Source organism: Heterodontus francisci, chromosome 30, assembly GCF_036365525.1.
Source record: "Heterodontus francisci isolate sHetFra1 chromosome 30, sHetFra1.hap1, whole genome shotgun sequence".
NCBI classification, from domain to species: Eukaryota; Metazoa; Chordata; class Chondrichthyes; order Heterodontiformes; family Heterodontidae; genus Heterodontus; species Heterodontus francisci.
Window position 1 is genome coordinate 41,594,910 of NC_090400.1, and position 21,484 is coordinate 41,616,393.

The 21,484-nt window shown below is 42.7% G+C and overlaps 1 protein-coding gene across 1 annotated transcript in view; it reads left to right on the forward strand.

Moving 5' to 3' along the window:
- Nucleotides 1-21,484, forward strand: part of pipox (pipecolic acid oxidase) — a 76,158-nt gene that overhangs the window by 34,941 nt on the left and 19,733 nt on the right. The window contains exons 4-5 of the mRNA XM_068010408.1: nt 11,940-12,122; nt 19,318-19,467. Of these exons, the coding sequence (XP_067866509.1) occupies nt 11,940-12,122; nt 19,318-19,467 (333 nt within the window). The remainder of the gene's footprint in view (nt 1-11,939; nt 12,123-19,317; nt 19,468-21,484) is intronic.

The following is a 21,484-nucleotide window of genomic DNA, read 5'->3' on the forward strand; positions in this document are numbered from 1 at the left end:
TCATGCAAATCTGTGTCTGCTTTTCAAGCAGCTGACATGACATCTGGCTCTTGCGCCAGTCCCGGCTGCCACCACTGTTCACTGAACTTGCTCAGATGGAGGGGTAGCTTCTTTGAGATAAGGGCTATCCCTCGCAGACATGGCTCCCAACACCAGTGAGCGATTCCACCACTGCTGCAGAAGAGAGATACAACGCCAGCTACTGAGCTACAAAAGCCACCACTGAGCAGGCGATCGGCATGCTGAAAAAGCAATTCCAATGCCTGGACAGATAGGGTGATGTCCTGTACTAAGGGCTGAAAAGGCCAGTTCCTTTCTTTGCTACTCCCTGTGCTCTGCACAACTACGCAGCCAATAGGGGGCAGGCCTGGCATGATGAGGAGAGACATCAACAGGACTCCTTGTCAGACTATTAGGACCTACAACAGGAAAGGCGCACGGGAGGACAGATGGCACTCAGGCTCTGCATACAGGGCTAGCAGTGAGCTAGGGATGTACGGCAGTGGCTTATCAGACAAAGGCTGTCTGCTCCATAGGAACTGACATGAGCTCTGTAAACCACACATCATCCTCGCTCACCTGCTGTGCATCAGTCCACATCTACAGCAGCCCTGTGTAAACCATTAGAGGCAGCAGCTGACTGAACCAATGTCCATGTCACTGCATCCCGTAGAGACGCTCATGAGTAATGGTGGCATAGCAATGATATTGCTCTCAAAGGGATGTGACATTGGCGCTACATGCTGGCACACATCATTCACACAGAGAAAAGGACACACATGTTGACGAGGAACATTTTAGTGAAAGACGTATTTACATTGCTGTGACACCCGTGCATTCCCACTTGTGTCAGTGTGTTCTCTGTAAACGCTTGCGAGTGCCCTTTCTCGGTGCAACCTCTGCAGTAGCAGCCTGACTGGAGGAAGGCTGCTGATCTGATTGCCCTTTGGCTGTGGATGACTTTGGCCCTCGAGGGCCCTGGCTGGCTGGGAGAGTACTCATTCATCCTCTTACAGCATTGGACCCTTTGACGCCGGACAGCCCCATGGCTACTCACTTCCTCTGCCATCTCCAGCCAGGCTGCCTTGGTCAGGCGGGAGGGCTTCTTCTTACCGTCGCTGATGAAAAGGACCTCCCACTTTACCCGCACAGCCTGGAGGAGAGTGACCAGGGAGGCTTCACTGAACTATGGGTCCACCCTAGAGCACCCCTCTGCCATCCTCAGTTCTTGGTGTGGTCCTTTAAATTCAAAGGCGACTCCACCGTGTAACTACTCTAACTTCTGGCTGCAATGTTTGTTGTGCACATGTTTGAAAACCAATGCAGGACTAGTGAGGGAATCTGTGCCATTGTCATGGATTTTCATCTATTACACATTGACACATGTTCACGAACACATTGCTTCTGCAGCAGCTGGTCATAATTATTGGTGTATTATTTCTAGTTGGCAATGTAGCTAGAATATGAACATATTTTCCTGTTTTTTTACAAATATTGTTTAATTGCAGTTACATGTATTTTCACATAACAGTTAGCAGTGAAATGAACACAGATTCCATATGCATATTAGTCTGCAGCTTTTCACAGTCAGATGATTAGAAGCCCACAGTATGTAGATATTCTTCAATTATGGTTTTATTTCTGTTATATATTTGCCTTTTATGATACACTTAAATCTCATTCAGAGAGGAATGGGGGGAAAAAATCACATTTGATTTCATTCCATAACTCCACAGCATGCATCTTTTGTCCTTGGCAAATTTTCCACCTGGAAGTCAACTTGATCGACAGGCTTGACTTCCAGTTGAGGACTCTGGAGTAGGTCACAGGATCAGGTAGATCCGATTCCTAACTCCGAGAGGTGGTGTGAGGGGCGGGTGGGGTGGGGTCATTGCCCCATCCTGGACCGTGGGGGACTTTGTATGGGGAGTCTAATGGGGTGTGGTGGGGGTGGGGTGGGGTGGGGGGGGGGTGGGGAAAGGAAGGTGGATCTTGAGGTCTGGGAGAAGGAGCACTCCTTCTCCTCCTGGTCCACAAGGAGTGCTGTAAAAGCACTTAGCTTCTCCCTGCAGTTGTCCTTGCCTGCTTTCAGCTGCTGCTGTTGTGTTAGTACATTGGTTAGAATGTTAAGATAATATGTTTGATAGAATAAGTGTAATCATTTGAAAATATGTTCATGCAAATATATAAATCATCACAACAAGTAATGTAATATCAAAAGTTGCAGCCATATTGCACAGTTCACTTAGCACTTGGAAGCTGAAGCAGCAAGTCTCCATTAAAGCTCTGCATTCAAACCTTTATGTCTGCCCTTCAGCTTCATTTGTATTAGTCTAGAAAGAGATAATACAATGTGGTGGCAGTGGTAGTGAGTTGACAGCATTGATCAGCAGCTGAAAATGACAATTCAAGTAAGAAGACTGGATCACAGCTCTCACATCAGGGGAGCAATGGTGTGAGTAGAGATTGAAGGTGATTTGGGCCCACTCCCGATTTTGCCCTGAGCTGGCAAGGCAAAAATTATTGGTAGTTTCAGCCGCAGAGATCAGTACAGCGTTGTGGTTTGGTGCGGATCCCTTCCCGCGGTCACTGCACTCGCACGCCACTAGCTGACCCCTACGCCCAGGTCCCTCCCGCCTGCAAGCAAAGACAGCTCAGGGCGTGACTCCTGCTCAGCTCTGCTGCAACTTTTAAAGCAAGGTTTGCTCCTCAGGGGGAGAAAAGAATAGAAAGTTTAGGCAATGGAAGCCAGATTTCCAGAGGTGGACTGGAAAGCACCTGATGTCCCAGGTGAATTCAAACTGTTTAAGCAGAGGATTGAACTCTGTTTCCTAGATCACAAGGTGTGGCTGCAGAGAAGGAGGCAATAAAAATCAGGATCACCATAGAAAACAAAGGTCTGCACCTCTAGTTTATCTGATGCTGACCAGAAGGACCCATCAAAGCTACAGGCAACATTAGAAAGTCAGCTTAAGATTAAAGTTAATTTCAGAGGTCACTGCCTGGAACTCATCCAGTATAGACAGAAAGCCAATGAGAGCTTGGATGACAGATGCAGGGAGAAGGCAAAAGAATGTGACTTCTCTGATGCTGAACTCGCAGAACGAATTTTGAACTTGGTTATTGCCTCCACTCCTATTGAGACATTCCAGAAAGACCTCCTGGAAAAGCCGAAGGGTCACGGGTGGGGATTGTTACAGGACGGATGAAGATGTGAGGCCATAGTGGCTGGAAGACAGTGTTTGCAAGCTTTAGGGTCTGATATGTCCGTCAGTGCAATATTCAGGGCACCCAAGCAAAACAAGATGTGTAGAAACAGAGGGCTCTCCCACAAATCGTGTAAATGCCCGGCATATGCAGACACATGCAAGTCCTGTGGGCTTAGAGGACACTGGGCTAAGCTCTGCAGAAGGGCCAGCAGTAGGAACAGGGGGAGAAGCCAGCAGGGGCAGTGATCCAACCGCAGAAGCATGCCACCTAGAGGCGGAGGCAGGCAAGATAGTTCTAGGCATCGCCACAAGCACCGACCCATCCGTGAAATGGAGGGATGCCTGACCAAACCAGATGAGGTGCATCAAGGTGTAGATACTACTGATGAGCACCCTGGTGGAACAGGTTAATTCCGTAACCAAAATGAAAGCTTTCACAACCTTGCAGATCATTTGCCCAAATAAAGCTGGGAGACCTCGACCATGGGTGAAGGTTGAAACAGGGGCGAGTGTCAACACTCTAACTTTTGCACTCTTAAGGATATGTAATGTGAGGCATGGATATCGGTGTCAAACCCTGTGGATCACCAATAAGGTGCCTAGGTTTCCTAACCCTGGAGTGCAGGTACAAAGATTCAACCTGGTCTGGGCAGACATTTTACATAGCGGATGTGACAGGACTCGCACAGCAGGATTGCCGGCATGCAACAAGCTCAAAATGGTGACCGTCCATGAGCTGACCCAGTCAAAAGACTGCAGCAATCAAAGTGCACGCACACCTATAGAATCAATTCAAGACCTCCAGATATTGTATCAGGACCATTGGTAATTTCCACAGTGACGTGGTCCTTCACCTCAGAGAAGGCGCAATGCCATCTTTTGACCCCCCGCGGAAATGCATGTATATGTTCGGCAGAAGCTAAGGATCAAACTGGACGGCATGTAGAGACAAGGCAACATCCACCGAGTGCAGCATCACACAGACTGATGCAGAGCTCTCTGGACGGTTCCATTCGAACATGCAAGTTAGGAGCAGGAGTAGGCCACTCGGCCCTTCGAGCCTTCTCCACCATTCAATAAGTTCATGGCTGAACTGATTGCTCCACATTGCCGCCTAACCTGATAAGCAAAGGGGTGAAAGGTTATCAAGAATCTATCTATCTCTGCCTTAAAAATATTCAAAGACTCTGCTTCCACCGCCTTTTGAGGAAGAAAATTCCAAAGGCTCATGACCCTCTGTGAGAAAAAATCTCTCATCCCTGTCTTAAATGGGCAACCCCTTATTTTTAAACTTGACCCCTAGTTCTAGATTCTCCCACAAGAGGAAACATCCTTACCACATCCACCCTGTCAAGACCCCTCAGGATCATATATTTCAATCAAGTCGCCTCTTACTCTTCTAAACTCCAGTGGGTACAAGCCTAGCCTGTCCGACCTTTCTTCATAAGACAACCCGCCCATTCCAGCTATTGGTCTAGTAAACCTTCTTTGAACTCCTTCCATCCTTCCTTCCTAGGACTGCAGCGGTTCAAGAAGGCAGCTCACCACCACCTTCTCAAGGGCAATGAGGGATGGACAATAAATGCTGGCCTAGCCAGTGATGCCCACATCCCTCGAACGAATAAAAAAATGACCGATACTGTACACAGTACTCCAGATGTGGTCTCACCAATGCCCTGTATAACTGAAGCGTAACATCCCTACTTTTGTATTCAACTCCCCTCGCAATAAACGATAACATTCTATTCGCTTCCTGCATACTAACCTTTTGCGATTTATGCACAAGGACACCCAGATCCCTCTGCATCTCAGAGCTCTGCAATCTCTCACCAATTAGATAATATGCTTATTTTTTATTCTTCCTGCCAAAATGGACAATTTCACATTTTCCCACATTATACTCCATTTGCCAGATCTTTGCCCACTCACTTAACATATCTATATCCTTTTGTAGCTTCCTTATGTCCTCTTCACAACCTACTTTCCTACCTATCTTTGTGTCATCAGCAAATTTAGCAACCATACTTTCGGTCCCTTCATCCAAGTTGGTTACTTTTGGACCCAAGGAGGCTAAACAAAGCCTTGAAGAGATGGCCACACAAGGTACTAACACTGGAAGAGCTTAACCCAACATTCGCAGGAGCAAAACATTTCTCTAAGCTAAATGCCGAGAATGGATATTGGTCTGTACATCTGTCAAAAGAGTCGCAAGAGCTGGCGACATTTAGAACCCCTTTTGGCAGATACTGTTTCCTCCATCTACCTTTTGGGTTATTGGTCAGCCAAGATATTTTTCAGCAACACATGGACGAATACCAGAACGAGTCCCAGGCAGCGTGTGCATCACAAACGGCATCGCTGTGGTAGGACACACAAAACAGCATGTCAGAAACCTACAACTTTCTCATGGAGGTCGCCAGGGGTGAAGGTTTGGTGTTCAACAGTAAAAGGTGCTGCCTTAAGGCAGATCACATTAATTTTTTCGGCTCCATTTACTCTAGCATGGGTATCCGCCTGGATCCTGGTTGAAGACATCTAATCAATGCCAACACTGCAGCACAAGGACGACCTAGAAAGATGCCTAGGTTTGTCCAATTTCCTAGCAGCGTACATTCAGAGTTTCATGGAAAAAGCATCTCCATTCAGAGAATTACTGAAGAAAGCCATACCATTTCTATGGCAGGACGGCCGCCAATATGTATTCAATGCACTGAAACTAGTGCTAACAGCTGAGTCATGTCTTCAGTATTATGATCCACTGAAAGCAACAATTCTGGAAGTAGATGCATCACAGAAAAGTCTTGGTGCATGACTTCTTCAGGACAGCAAACCTGTTGCATTTGGATCAAAAAGTCTATTGCCTGCACATAACTCTAACATCGAATGGGAAACCCTTGCGCTTGTCTTTGGGATCACCAGCTTCCACGCATACTTATTCGGGAAGGAGTTCGCGGTTGAGACAGACAACAAACGCCTTGGACATGATCCAGAGAAAACCGCTTACCAGTACACCGCCTCGACTCCAGAGATTACTCATTAAGATTCAACATTATAGCAGTGATGTGAGATATAAACCCAGTAGTCAGACAGTCCTTTCAGACGCTGTAAGCAGACTACCTAACCCTGGAAAGGCACGAGATATACCACTGGACTTCCATGTTGACCAAGTGTGTGCAAACCTAGAGGATGTCTACAACATCGACCTGATGTGCATTGATCATCACAAGCAAGACGTTAGAGTGGACTCCGCAACAGCAGGAAAAGCAAGTTTGAGGATTTTCCTAGCCATTTTAGTGACACACTCATGCAAATGTAGCCCATTGATATCAAAGCAGCATTTTTTCAAGGGGAGAAATTTCAAAGGGAAGTATTTTTAATGCCACCAAAAGAAGCTGGAGATATAGAAGGAAAATTATGGAAGCTAAATAAGTGTGTTTATGGGCTAAATGATGCATCCAGCATGTGTTTTTTTCAGTTAGGTCCATCCTACTAAAAACCAGTTGTATTCAACTAAAAGTGGATCTGGCAATATTTTATTGGTACTATGAAGAAAAACTAGCAAGAAATTTCTTGATGCACATGGATGATTTTCTGTGGGGATGATCTGAAGTATTTGAGAAATTTGAAGTTCTGCAGGAATTTAAAATTGGAATTCAGGCTTCCGAAGCTTTTAAATATAGAGGGTTGAATATTAGGCAGACTAAGTTGGGGGTAACCCTAAATCAACAGTCTTACCTAGACAATGTTAATAGGATCCCAATAAATCAGGCCAGATCCTCACAAAAGGAAGACTCTGCAACCAAGGAAGAAGTAGACCAGTTAAGGAGCTTAATCGGGCAGTTGAACTGATTGTGTACACAAACTAGGCCGGATGCTTGCTATAATGTATTAGAATTGAGCACCATGCTGAAACATGCTACTGTTGGGGAAGTGCTGAAAGTAAATAAGACATTGAAGAGATTGAGTTTTGATAAATGTACATTCGAGTTTCCAGCATTGGCTGACCCAGAAGAGATGAAATTTTTAGTGATGCCTCACACGCTAATCTTCCCGATGGTCATTTGAGCGCAGCAGGGTTCATTATATTTTTGGTGGGAAGAAATGATAAATGTTGTCTGTTAGCCTGGCAATCAAAGAAAATAAAGAGGATAGTTAAAAGCACCTTCGTTGCTGAAATACCTGCACTGATAGAAGCGATAGATATGGGTATGTATTTATCAAGTATTTTAAAGAAACTCATATAAGGGGCAATCGGAGAAAAGTTTTGCTATAGAATGCTACATACATAACCATTCTCTCTGGGACAATGGCCATTTGACAAAAAGTGTCACAGAAAAGAGGTTGAGGATTAATTTCGTGAGTATAAAAGAAATGTTGGAAAGAAAAGAAATTTCCAAAATAAAGTGGGTTCACGCAATCAGTTGTCAGATTGTCTTACGAAGAGAGGTGCTTGTTCGAAAAAATTGTTGGATGTCCTCGAAGAGGGCCGTCTTGTGTTATGATAAGTTAGGAAAACGTGGAAATTTTTTATGATAAGATCGTTTTTTCTTTAAACTTTTTTTTAAAGGGGGGAATTTACAGCATGTTATGGTGCTGTTGAAAGTTAATGATAAATAATGTAAGATACAGAAAAATATCATTATTTTGTTTGGTAGTTCAAGATAATAGGGTGAATAGATGTTGGGTGTTAATTAGTTAATTATATTCAAGTCTGTATATATAAAGAGCCAGCCAGCAATGGCTGTGGGTATTGTTAGGAGTAAGTTCTGTGGCCATGTGAGCCGCATGGAAGATGGCAGGATCCCCAAGGACACATTGTACAGCGGGCTCGTCACTGGTATCAGACCCACCGGCCGTCCATGTCTCCGCTTTAAAGACGTCTGCAAACGCGACATGAAGTCCTGTGACATTGATCACAAGTCGTGGGAGTCAGTTGCCAGCGATCACCATAAAGGCGGGGCTAAAGTGTGGCGAGTCGAAGAGACTTAGCAGTTGGCAGGAAAAAAGACAGAAGCGCAAGGGGAGAGACAACTGTGTAACAGCCCCGACAAACAATTTCTTCTGCAGCACCTGTGGAAGAGTCTGTCACTCTAATATTGGCCTTTATAGCCACTCCAGGCGCTGCTCCACAAACCACTGACCACCTCCAGGCGCTTACCCATTGTCTCTCGAGACAAGGAGGCCAAAGAAGAAGAAGAAGAAGTTCTGTGACAAGCAATAAACAATCTCCAACAAAGCAATCTGGTCTCTGCATTCTTCACAAACAGGCTTGGAAGTCTCTCTAACAAGTTAGCAGATGTAAGCTGAAACAGCAGCAAGTCTCCATTAAAGCTCTGCATTCAAACCTTTATGCCTGTCCTTCAGCTTCATTTGTATTATTCTAGAAAGAGATAATACAACTGCTGGGTTTCCTGAGACCTGGCGGAACAGGTTAAATCAGACCACACCAGGATCATTAAAACATTTAAATTGATGACCTGCCTTTGTGTGACCTCCATTAAACCCAGAAGTGGGTGTGTTGGATGTGGGTTCAGGTTGGGTTTGAGATTTTTAGAATTTTGATCTCTGATCCAATCCCAACCCACCTGTTTTTGGGTGTTAAAATCCAGCCTGAATGTCTGAAATATGGAAACTCCCATCCATAAACCAACATCCCTTGCTTTGATGAGCATTTAAAAATAATTCTGGATAGTGATTGACCAGTGTCTGGAAAGGAACAAGGTTACCTCAAGTGCTTTTATCCTTTTTTTTTTAAAAAAAAGGAAGCCTTCAACAATAATCATTCATTAAAATGTCTACTCCTCATGATATTCTGCTGTAAAACGCTTAGAGGCATACACACAATTTGTTGGTGCTTTGAGGAGGAGGAGGTAGTGAGGTAAGGGAGGGAAATACTGTCCCATAAGAAAATGAGAATGGAAACCAATATTGCAGACTTCCCAGCAACCAATTTTAGTAGAATGGGCAGATTCCAGGGAGCAAGGAAGGGTAATAATAGCCAGCAAAGAGGAACCTACAAACAAATAAAAAGATAAAAGATGGTACAAAAGAGAGCTCCTGATTTTTGAAAGCGACATTGTGAAATTCAGGCCTGTGTTCATTTAAAATAGCATCACGTACAGAAAGCATAAAAGGGTAAGATTTATATAGTAGTTTATTGGAGGTTAATGTTTTTGCATTGCACTTTAATTTGTCCGCAACTATATTTTAATTAATGGTTCAGTGGTACTGAGAAGCTAAAATGTCATTTCTATCAGATTTGCAATACAAAGCATACATTTCCATATAGGGTTCTACAAGTGATTAAATTAGTAATTTTTTAAAACATTGGTCAAGTAGAGTTACAGGACTCTTTTATTGTTTATATATAATTGGAGATTAACCTCAGTACAGTGTATTGATTTATTCACCATCAAGGCACTGTTTGGTTCATAGGGTTAGTAAAAATCTTGACAATGATTGATTTTCTCCTGTTCATCCTACATTTTCATTAGGATTACTCCTTTCCCTGCAGGGACACTGATTAACTTAACTCTTGCACAGCCAGTCTGCAACCGTTCTTGAGCATAATAAAGATCAGCCAACACATGTTAGTGCTTCTTCTTTCAAACCATTAAAGAACATTATTTGCCAGACCTTATGTTAAATAGACAAATGGGACAGAATCCTTAAACTGTCCAGCACATTCTGCATTCAGAAATAAGTTTGGTTGAAGCTATTGTTGATACAGGTTTTATTCTATAAAACCTCTGGAGCTCGAGTTTTCACATCATGAGGTGGGCAATTGTTAACACTTAATATTGTAAAGTTAACCAGCAAGAGAAAACATTACATTATTATGAAAGCAAAAGCAATTCCAATTTAAAAACATAGTTTGCAGGATTTTGAACAAGAAAATATTCTGAGGCAGTGCTGAAAGCAATTTCACTGTTTTCTTAATGTCCAAAATGTCATTTTAGCATGAAGGCAAAGTATATGAAATGCCTCTTGTCTCTCTCTCTCTCATTTCCACCCTCCGGCATTCCTGCAGGGCCAGCACCTCTTGGTTTCAAGAGGGGAATGGACAAACCTGCATTCAAACTTCTGCTGATGCAGGCCTTGACTCACTAGGAGTTATATAATGATGTTCTTTATGATTTGCCTGTTCCCCGAGACGAACATGGGCTGTGTTTCTAAGATCAAAAACTAGGTGGGAAGAGGGAGTGGGAGATGGACAGGTGGGTGGGGGGTGTTGAAGAGAATTGAATCTGCCTTCCTGCACTTCCACTACTGTTAAATATTTTCATATTCCAAACAATCAGTAACTACTAACTCAGAAAAACCATTACACTCAAATAATAAAATTTACCTCTCTAAACAACCAGTAATTGCGGTTCAAGCTGCTGATTTCAATGTGGAACTAAAAAGAACACAGCATCATTGTGGCAATGCCAATCACAGTTCAAGTGGTTTCATTAAGCTGCCTTGGTGTGGCTTCTGCTTGATGTCGGGGCTGAATTTAAGAGCTGCTAGTTCTGTGGGTGAGGTGGCTGCTACAGGGAATGACCCTTGGTTAGTTAAGAGAACTAGTTGATCTCCTGTGGCATTGCACATGGAGTCAAGGCCAAGTCCGGTCTTCAGATCAAGTAGGGTTAGAGGACAGGGGCATAAATGGACTGTGGCAGAGGAGGATGTGGCAGGGGCAGGGGACCATGAAAACTACCTTAGTGGGAGGAGGGAGATGTGAGAAAGCAACCTCAGTGCAGAGAGGTTGCAGGATCAATACCTCAGCAGGGTAAAGGAATCTCAGTGGTGGGTAGGGATGTGTGTAACTGCATAAATAGGGGGAGCAAGAAAACCAATTCCATGATCTCTGGGTGAGGGGAGGGGGGTGGGTGAGGACCATCCATAGTTGAGGGGGTGTTGAGGTAAGAGATGGAAGGAGGTTACAATGGCGCCAAGTGTCTAAAACTATTAGAGGTCACAATTTTGATGACTTTGAGGAGGCCCTTATTGTTGCAATTAGTTGAGCTTCAGTTTTTCTCTTCCTGCGCAGACATTATGAATTGTAGAGGGCAAGAATACTTTGTTATTGCAGAGACAGCAATATGTAACCTTGCAACCGAACACATTAAGATTGAAGAGTGTTACCAGTATTAGCTAGCACATTGAGTGGGAAGAAAGTCACCATCACAGCGCCACCTCCAGGCAAATCAAATATTATAAGCAATTTGAAATGGATTTGATGACCTGCCTACCAATTTTAATATTGAGTAAGGGAGCATGCATTGGGTGAACAGTTTAATACTTTGATGTGTTACAGCTTAGATTTTAATAAATGTATTAAAAAATATCCCTGAGGCTCGACCAAGGCCTGAATTATGCAAAGTCTTCAACCATCAAAAGTTCCTATTTCCCTTTCAAACTTTCCACTGCTGACGCAGGGTTTGTGAAGTGAAAGCTGTATGAAATGTATTGATATATAGGACACCTTTAAATAATACTGTTCCACTGGGATAATGGGTGAAAGAGATAAAAGGCAGCGAAACTGCTAAACAGATATCTGGAATGTGAGAAAAGTTTAATCATTTTAATAGGAAAGGGAGATAGATAGTCACTGCGAGGGTTAAAAAAAATCTCGTCCGCTCCTTTGATATGTACAAGTATTGTTTCTGGATCATGGAGAAATAATTACGAGAAATAATAGCATGTTCTACATGGTCTCACAAGGCAAAATTAAATCTTTTTCAGGATTTGTTCCGGAGATTTGGAGGAACCATATGTGATGGTGAAAAAGTCGTTGATATACAGCCTGGATCCCTGGTTACCGTGACAACCACTGCTGGAATTTACAGAGCAAAAAGTCTGGTGATTACTGCTGGACCTTGGACAAATAAACTACTGAATCTCGTGGGACTACAGCTTCCTCTAAAGGTACAGGGTATTTAATGGGTCTTACTCATAATCAACTTGCAGTAACATCACCCTGTTATATTGCTCAATCTAAAGTGACCTCCAAATACATCAATGTAATCAAAGCTATATTACAGTAAAGTGTTCCAGGAATTTTGTTTGGTATAATATATACTGACAGTGTTGTACTCTGGTAATCAATGGAGAATTATCACTCAATAAACTTTGCAGTGATTGTTTTGTGATCATTAATCCTTGCTCTAGATGTCCTCCCCCAAAGGCTACTAATGGAACCCTGGCAGGTTCCTCTTCTCCGCTCTCCCAATTCCAACCTGTCACCATTCCAACAAATTCCACATTTAGTATAAAATCTTCAATGATTGGCTCAGCAAGATGTACGGTTTCCAGCCCATCTGCTGGAATAGGTCTCACTGCTGGTCACTCAGGGGAAACTGCCCTCATATGCACAGTTCGCTATTGGGCAGTACCCTGGCTGTTGTGGCTTGCAACCAAACTGTGTTGTCTGAACCAACCTGCTGGTCTCCTCAATATTCAGAAGGCACAGCGTCATTACTGGTTGTGAGGTTGTAAGCGCCTTGGAGCATTTTACTAAGTTAAAAGCACTATATGAATGCAAGTTGTTAATTATGGCATCAGGGCTAATGAAAATCACCTGGAAACTGAGACCTTTGAGAACAACTGGGGGAGGGAAAGAGAGAGAGCAACACAGGCTGAGGGAGGGTGGGAGAGAGGGAGAGAAACACGACCTGGGGAGAATGGGAGAGAGCAACAACAACTGGGGGAGATTGGGAGAGAGCAGCACAAACTGGAGAGGGTTGGAGAGAGGGAGAGATGCACAACCAGGGGAGGGAGGGAGAAGCACAAACTGGGAGGGAGAGAGAGCGAAACAAACTGGGGAAGTGGGAGAGCGAAACACAACTCAGGGTGGGAAGTGTGAGAAGCACAAACTGGGGAGGGAGACAGAAACACAAACTGTGGGAGGGAGATTTCATGTTGGACTGTGATATGTGCTGTTGTAGAATCTGTTTTATTACTGGAGTCAGGCAGATTTCGTGCTTTTTGCTGAGGACTGAGCCTCACCTCCGTGAAGCTGGGCTTTAGTTGTGGGGTGGGGGAATCACAAGCAATGTCAGGTGATCAAGTGGCATTTGATTAAATGTCACATTATCAAATCCCCAGGAATATGTCAAACCAGAATTAACAACTGTAGCCAGATGCACAAAAACCTATCACCATGCTTTTGAGTTTTCAAAGCAAATCCATACAGTTTCCATATGTCTAACACCCTGGCCAGGGGCCTTGCTCCACTTCCCAAGTCCAGAGAATTTTGGTGCAGGTTGAAAAGAACCAAGGGGAAGATTTTATAAATTAGCATTTCTACCAAATAACTTTGACCGACAGGCATGCTAATCAGTTATCCAGATCTCGAAGTCAACTGCATGATTTACCATCCATAAAAATGAACAAACAGTAACTTAGTCAGGACAAGCAAACCTCTATGGCCATATTCCCTTTGGTGCTACTTGAACATTAAGTTCTGCATTAAGAGTGCTAATGTATAAAATCTAATCCCAAAGCTAAGAGACTCACCAAGCTTGCAAAGAGATATTGCTCGAGTTTAACCAGCAAAAATGATATGGCTTATCAACCGAACTGTTCTGATGAAAGATCATCGATCCGAAACATTAACTCTGTTTCTCTCTCCACAGGTACTGCCTGACCTGCTGAGTATTTCAAGTGTTTTCTGTTTTTATTTCAGATTTCCAGCATCTGCAGTCTTTTGCTCTTCACTTAATCTAAAATCTGGTTCTGTATTCATGAGGTACTAACTCTAAAAACTGAATGAAAGCCAAGTAAAAATGTGAATCCTCTGATCCATACAATGTTCTGCAATTTCATGTTTGATTCCGATGCTTCACACAAGCAAAATTTGTTTCCAATTGCTTAGCAAATCTCCAAAAATTCTGATACATTGACCTAAACAACCTCTTGAAGAGTCATTAAAATCGCAAAGATTTTTTTTTGTCTATTTTGATCTCACTAGGATTCACCTGCTGTGTTTAAAAAAGTGTGAATGAAAAAGTGGCTGCAAGACCATCGTCTCATCCTGGGGTTTAGGTGACCTTCACTACTCAAGCTTCATATTTGCAATTCGTGATATCATCTGAACCTCTTATGTAAATATTCCTACGTGTCCTACAAAAACAAAATACTGCGGATGCTGGAAATCTGAAATAAAAACAGAAAAGGCTGGAAATGCTCAGCAGGTCAGGCAGAATGATTCTGATGAAGGGTCACATTCCTGAAACGTTAACTCTGTTTCTCTCTCCCCAGATGCTGCCAGACCTGCTGAGTGTTTCCAGCATTTTCTGTTTTTATTCCTAGGTGTCCTGTTTACATAATGTTAGCTAAAACCCTAAATGAATAGTTTTCCTCACTATTAGTTTGGTCCTCAGTTTACGTCATCAGCTTCCATTGACATTTTTCTTTTCAGCAGGTAAAATGATATCCTTTCCATAGAAACAAATATACTGCCAGAATAGGAAGGCAGTAACTTTTTTAGTTATCGATTTTCACGTCCTGGAGAAATTGAGTCCTTATTGCTGTTCCACATGTACTAGGTACAGTACAGTACCTTTACAAAGTGGTCCTTACATACCTGTAAGCTTTCACAGTGAGTATCGACACACTGTTTAATTAGTGGCAGCTATACCTGATTCTGTTTACCTTCGATATCCCCACATATGCAATTCCAGAGGAAGCCACTAGCTAGCGATCATAATTGTGAATCCTGGCTGGTTTTCTACCTCCTAGCCTAGGTCACCAAACACCATCAACAAAACCACCAACGACTGGCACTAAGCCTGGGGGCTCCTTGATCTGAATGGCTCAGACATTGGCTAAACTTGTTGAAGGATTGGGTTAGTCATGTTATTTGTTTCATACCTCCATGTTTCTGGGCTTTGAGTGTGAAATAATGGCAGCCTTCTGGCAGTATATGTTAATAAAGTGATATGTTATGCTGCAAATTAATGAAGCATGGGAACATCTGTTTTCCTCTTTAATATGATGAAGTCTTGATTTGAGCTGCATTATTAGATGAGCTACAGTGCAGAAAACAGGAGCTTCTCCAGATGGAGAAAGAGGGAGTTTAGCCGTTCTTAACTCTTTGGTTGCTACTTAAGAACAGTGTTGGGAGAAGCTGGGAAACAGTTTGTGGAACAATCAGTGGCTTCGGCAAAACCATGGAATTTGAAGAGTGTCTATCTCTGCATAGGAAACACAAATTCAACTGCACCTTCGGATGAGCTCCATCAGTTGTCAATGGACACAAGATCATAAGAAATAGAAGGAGAAGTAGGCCATAGGGTTCCTCGAACCTGCTCCGCCATTCAATAAGATCATTGCTGATTTTCTACCTAAACTCCACTTTCCTGCCCTATCCCGCCCTATCCCCATATCCCATGATTCCCTGATGTCCAAAAATCTATTGCTCTCATTCATGAATATACTCAACAACTCAGCATCTACATCTCTCTAGATTAGAGAATTCCAAAGATTCGCAACCCTGAGTGAAGAAATTTCTCCACATCTCAGTCCTAAATGGCCAACCCCTTATCCTGACACTATGAACCTTAATTCTAAACTCTCCACCCAGGGGAAATAGCCTCTCAACATCTATCGCTATGAGCAGAGAAGAACTTGAAGCCAAATGTACATGCGAAAATGGCTATCAACTCAAATGAGAAACAAGAAGCTCCATAAATCCTGATATTATAATAATGAAAAAGCATTCCCCAGCGCTCCTCAAAAATAAATAAAGACTGATATTTTTGCAGCCTTTTTCCCCCATCCTTTCGCAAAGTTTGGAACAGTATCACACCAAAGATCACAAAAGGATTTACGACCCAGTCCCTCTTAATCTCAGCTGAAGACTTCTGCATGGACGAGATAGGCCTTTCAGAGAAAGAGTTACTTTAGAATGTAATCAGACATATTTCATTAAAAATGACAAATACTGCCTAGATTTGTTGTATGTACAAAAACTTATGGAAAATTCACAAATGTGCACACTGCTTCAAGATAAAATTAATGACTACAATAAATATCACAACATTAATTCTGATTTCCCCCATAAATATTATAAATTGAAAACACCATTTACCGGGTTAACCTTACACAGTGAGATCACAATCCTTATTAATGAATGAGTGTGAGGGAGGGAAAGAGGAGAGATGAACATTCAGCCTTTAATCTTATAGAAAGTACACCTACGCTTGTCTGAATGAAAAACATAAATGGAATTGGTTCTCCTATTATTCAAAAGCCTGAGATGCTCGGGCCATTGGACAATGCATGAAGTCATGACTATAAACTCAATAGGCCAACAAGCACACAAGTAAAATATTACAAATTTATTTGCCAACTTGATTTTATCTCTGAATAGAGATGGCATTAAACTGCAGGGGGATGGGGGGAATTTTCCCAAAGTGCTCTCTGGCGAGTTTTCATGAGGGTCTTCTATTATGCACTGAATCTACAGCAATCCAACCATGTGACAGAAATTCAAGGTTCTTTTATGTTGTTCCTGGATATTGATGTTCGAAATAATAAACCTGTGATTGCTCATGAACAGTGCCTCGATAACCTGAGGGCTGTAGTTATGTGCTGCTGACTGGTGGATGTTGATGAAATCACCTGTTCCTTCCTGAAAACCTCCTGAGAAGGAAGTTCAAAGCAGTTGTTACTTTGACAGAAAAAGGGAGACTGCTGCCACTCCTGCTTTTTCTCAGGAGGCCATAGATCTCCCCTATCACCTCAATCACCAGATGCACTGTTCCTCACAATGACCCTGTTTTGCTCAGAATTACAGGCATATTACAGATGCTGTCTCATCTCCTTGTCAACCATCATGGCTTCCCTTTCATCCTCATCCTATTCTTTAAAGTAGCACAATTATACTGGCACCTTGAATGTCGCACCCAATATGTCATTTTTGGTTGCTGAGTTAGAGGTGAAAACATTTGCATCCCTTATATAACTTTGCCACCAATATTTACACAAGCAATTGCTTCAATCCTCTTTCCAAACTGAAAAACACCAACTTGCCTTCCTGTATGTTTATACCCAAAATGCTCACTTACCCAAATCATAGTCCTTGACCTATGTGGGTGCAAATAACATGTGATCTGTGGCCAACATTAGTACAGGCAAAATAAGGTCACAGCATGATCTTGAGATCTCATTACCACAGAATTTTAATCACACCTCCTGAAGCACATCTAATAAAGTGCGGACCATTTTGTTTTACTTAGCCAGCGACATGAGTGCCGTGAGATAGTGCCAAATTTTCTGATTTGCCGCACCCGAGAAATGGATGTTTTGAAACATTCTATGCACTAAACCATCTATCCCCGGGCAAGAATGAAGGAAGCCTGAGGAGACATGCTGAGACCATCAGAAACATACCTCCCATCAGACAGCCAGAGCCCTAGTGGCGATGATTGTAAAAATGTCTAAGTGCAGATTATCTTCCCCTACTGGCCAATGGGAAAGTTGCAACACTACAATCGGGAGCTAATACCACTGACCACTAAAACAAGGAATTTGCATGAGCAAAGGAATGAAGAGACCATCTAATTCTAACCGTTCTATTTCAGTGTAAAATGTCTGACATCTAGGGCTGAATTTTATGAGCGTGCCACAAATCACCGGGGCGGCACAGTGGCGCAGTGGTTAGCACCGCAGCCTCACAGCTTCAGGGACCCGGGTTCAATTCTGGGTACTGTCTGTGCGGAGTTTGCAAGTTCTCCCTGTGTCTGCGTGGGTTTCCTCCGGGTGCTCCGGTTTCCTCCCACATGCCAAAGACTTGCAGGTTGATAGGTTAATTGGCCATTATAAATTGCCCCTAGTATAGGTAGGTGGTAGGGAAATATATAGGGACAGGTGGGGATGTGATAGGAATATGGGATTAGTGTAGGATTAGTATAAATGGGTGGTTGATGGTCGGCACAGACTCGGTGGGCCGAAGGACCTGTTTCAGTGCTGTATCTCTAAACTAAACTAAAACTAAACACACTCTGATCTCGGCGGTCTTCCTTCAATGGATGCGCCATTGCAGAGCCCCCATGCTATTTCGGGCAGGGCCTCACTTAAATGGAGGGGGTGGAGTGGTTGCCCCCAATGACGTAGCGCGGGCGGTCACTCAGTCCCCGGCAACGGCGTCATTGGCCATTTTTAAAGGACTTCAAGCCCTTAGAAGATATTTGAATTTTTAAAGTAATATGATGGTGAATTGTGTTGAAAAATTAAATGAAAGCTGGAGGCCCTTTCCCACCCCCAATGTTTGCTTTTGGGCCCATATCACCAAAGTAACTTTATTCCCAACCCGAACTTTCCCCCTCAACCTCATAACATTTGCCCTTCAGCCCCTTCCCACCATCCCCACAGCCAATAAAATGTGTTTATTCCACTCCCTCCCCTTCCGCCCTGATAATTTCACTCCTTCGGCCCCCCCCCCACCATCCCGCCAGTGTCATGCCTCGGAACTCCGAACGGAGTTCTGAAAGCACGGGAATTGCAGCCAGTGGCCAGAATATTGGCGTGGGACAGCTGCCAGGACAAGGTAAGTTAATTTGCATGCATTAACCTTCATTACATATTGAAATGAAGATCCCGCCACCGAGCAGCGGCAGGGCAGGCCGCACCCGAGGCCTCACCACCACTGATAAAATGCGGCGGGGCCTTCCCGGCAGCAGGGGATATGGCAGGCCTATCCCAGCCACGATCCCCGATGCCGGAGGACTTGTAAAATTCAGGCCCTAGTATTATTTCAGTTTACTCAGAAAACACAGTAATTTTCAGAGTCACTGTTCTCAGTTCAGTCATCCTAAACTGCTCAATACCAATACTTTGTACATTACTTTAAGAAGTGCTTCCTATCCAGGATTACCTGTAGCTGAGGTTGCAACAGATTACATAATAAATCTGGCAGTGCTGTTGCCTCAGAGTGTATTTTACCATAAAAGACTTACATTACTCCCTGGCTTCTTTGTCACTTCTGAGTTATTGGCCACTCACTCATGTGAAACAGTGGCCAAGAACACATTGCTTTGCTGTAATGTTATGTGCTTCACAGGAGAGTTTTCTGTCATCTAAATTACCCTTTTACCTGTTGATTTAATAATCTTGTTAGACACTGAGGATCAATGTTTGTTACTGGAAGGAGAATGTCCCTGGAACTTATGGAATTTCCAAAGGATTTCCTTGCTTCGTAAAAATTTCTGACTCAACTCAACATCATATCTATGGACTTCCTTCTAATGAATATCCAGGACTTGTGAAGGTATGTACATGGAGATTATGTTCTTTATTCTGCTTTATAATGCTCCTGTGAAGTGTATTGGGATGCTTTATTATGTGAAAGGTGCTATATAAATATAAGCTGTTGTTATGAATGGCGATTTAAATTATAACCAACTTTGCATCATAATTCTGAGAATGGCTGGGCCAAGAAATCCTCTGCAAATGCGTCAGTAAAAATTGTACAGCTCCAGGGAATAGAAACAAGTAAAAATTCACAGCCTTTATTACATTTAAATCTAAATGGATTTGTGAATGTATGCGTCTATAGCATAAATAATCCATCTTCTATTTTGTGTGTTGTCTGTATATGTAACAGAGAAGAGATGAATGGATACTTGTTCTGGACACATGTTATACAGTGTTCATTACAAGGTTTCAAGCATTATACTGGTCTTTCTTGAGTATGAGAATCACTGTATCATGCCTGTTGCTATTGAATACTCTGTTTATGCCACAGGTTTAGTGATTCTTTTAAAGAATATGTTTATGCTGTTTAATATAGTGTTATGACCGACGCACTGTTTTTTCTACTTCCACTTCTCCACAGGTCACAACATATATTTAAATGTTTACCCAGTTACCAATACAATCATAGACTCTATTTTTATCCCAGAATAAAATACATCAAAGTTTCTTTAATAAACAACCAAATTATCAGTTTATTATAAAACAAGACTTAACCAGTAATGAAGCAAAGCATTAACACACAGATTGAAATATGAAAGTTCCCTTTTTACCTGAGCGCCACACACACACACATTAACTGGAAAAAAATAGAGATTTTCTCTTCAGAGCTCTGTTACAAAAAAAAGACATAAAAGAACACTTTGGCCAAATACTTGCTTCTTGAAGAAAAAAAGAGAAAATATGGAAAGATGTCAGTTGTCCCTTTTTGGTTTGGCATCCCAAATATGCGTAGACAGTTGTCAGTGGGATCTCTCTAGAACAGTTCTTTTCAGGTGCGTTGAAGATCTGTTTGGCAGCTTTCCAGGAGAAATGTGACAAGAGGGTTTTCTAGCAGGCTTTTCAGAAGAAATGTAGTATCTGCTTCTCGATTTCTTATACTCGATTCTCAGGAAGTTCAAAAAAGAGATGGAAGAGGGTGCTGATGGTGACTGCTCTCCTGGCTGGTTTTCTCCAACTGTCTTCAAAACAGTTCACACTCCAACACACTGTCCAAAGTAAAACCAAAAACTATATCTCAAGAGTCAAGCCTCCTGACCCCTATAAATCTTGACCTGTCGCTTCTCAGTAAACATCCTCCCCAGGTCAAAAAGCCCCTACTGGGTACTTATCTGAAGACAGGTGACTTCCAGTAAGAGTTGCTTACAAACCAAGTCCAAAAGACCTCCTTAAAAAAAATATGAAATCCAGCCTCTATGGAATCCTTTTCAGTTTTAAAGCCCAAGTCCTCAAAAAAATTTAACAAAAAATGAAATCACTTTCATAACAATAGTTTTAGTGTGCTTATTTTGCTCTGGAGTACTGCACTGTGAGGCAAGTGGCTCTCGGATGTCCTGCCTCCTTTCTTCTGCAAGGTAGCAGCAGGCCCTGACATGGCTGCCATCTGCCTTTAACAATTGTGCTCAGCAGGCAGCTCCCACCTCCTGGCAGAGCTTGGCACCACTAATTGGGCACTGAGCTGACTGCTGGCCCAATTAGGGCATCTACATTTGAAGATTGTGTTGCATGAACAACACAGATGCAGTGCAGGTTTGGGACCTGGAAGTTATCTGGGTGTGGGGTTCCCGAACCCGGAATGAAATCCTTCCCCAGGCAATCCCAGAACTTACATTAAAACAATTTCTGTTCTTCCCTCAGTTAACGATTTGAACAGCTTTCCACTTTTGGTACCTGATTATCAAGTTGTCTCTACCTATGTATAGCCTAAGTCAGAGAATAAAGTTGTCCCAATAATACGGAAATGTTAATAATAATAAATAATAACAGAAAGTGCTGGAAATACTCAGCAGGTCTAGCAGCATCTGTGGAGAGAG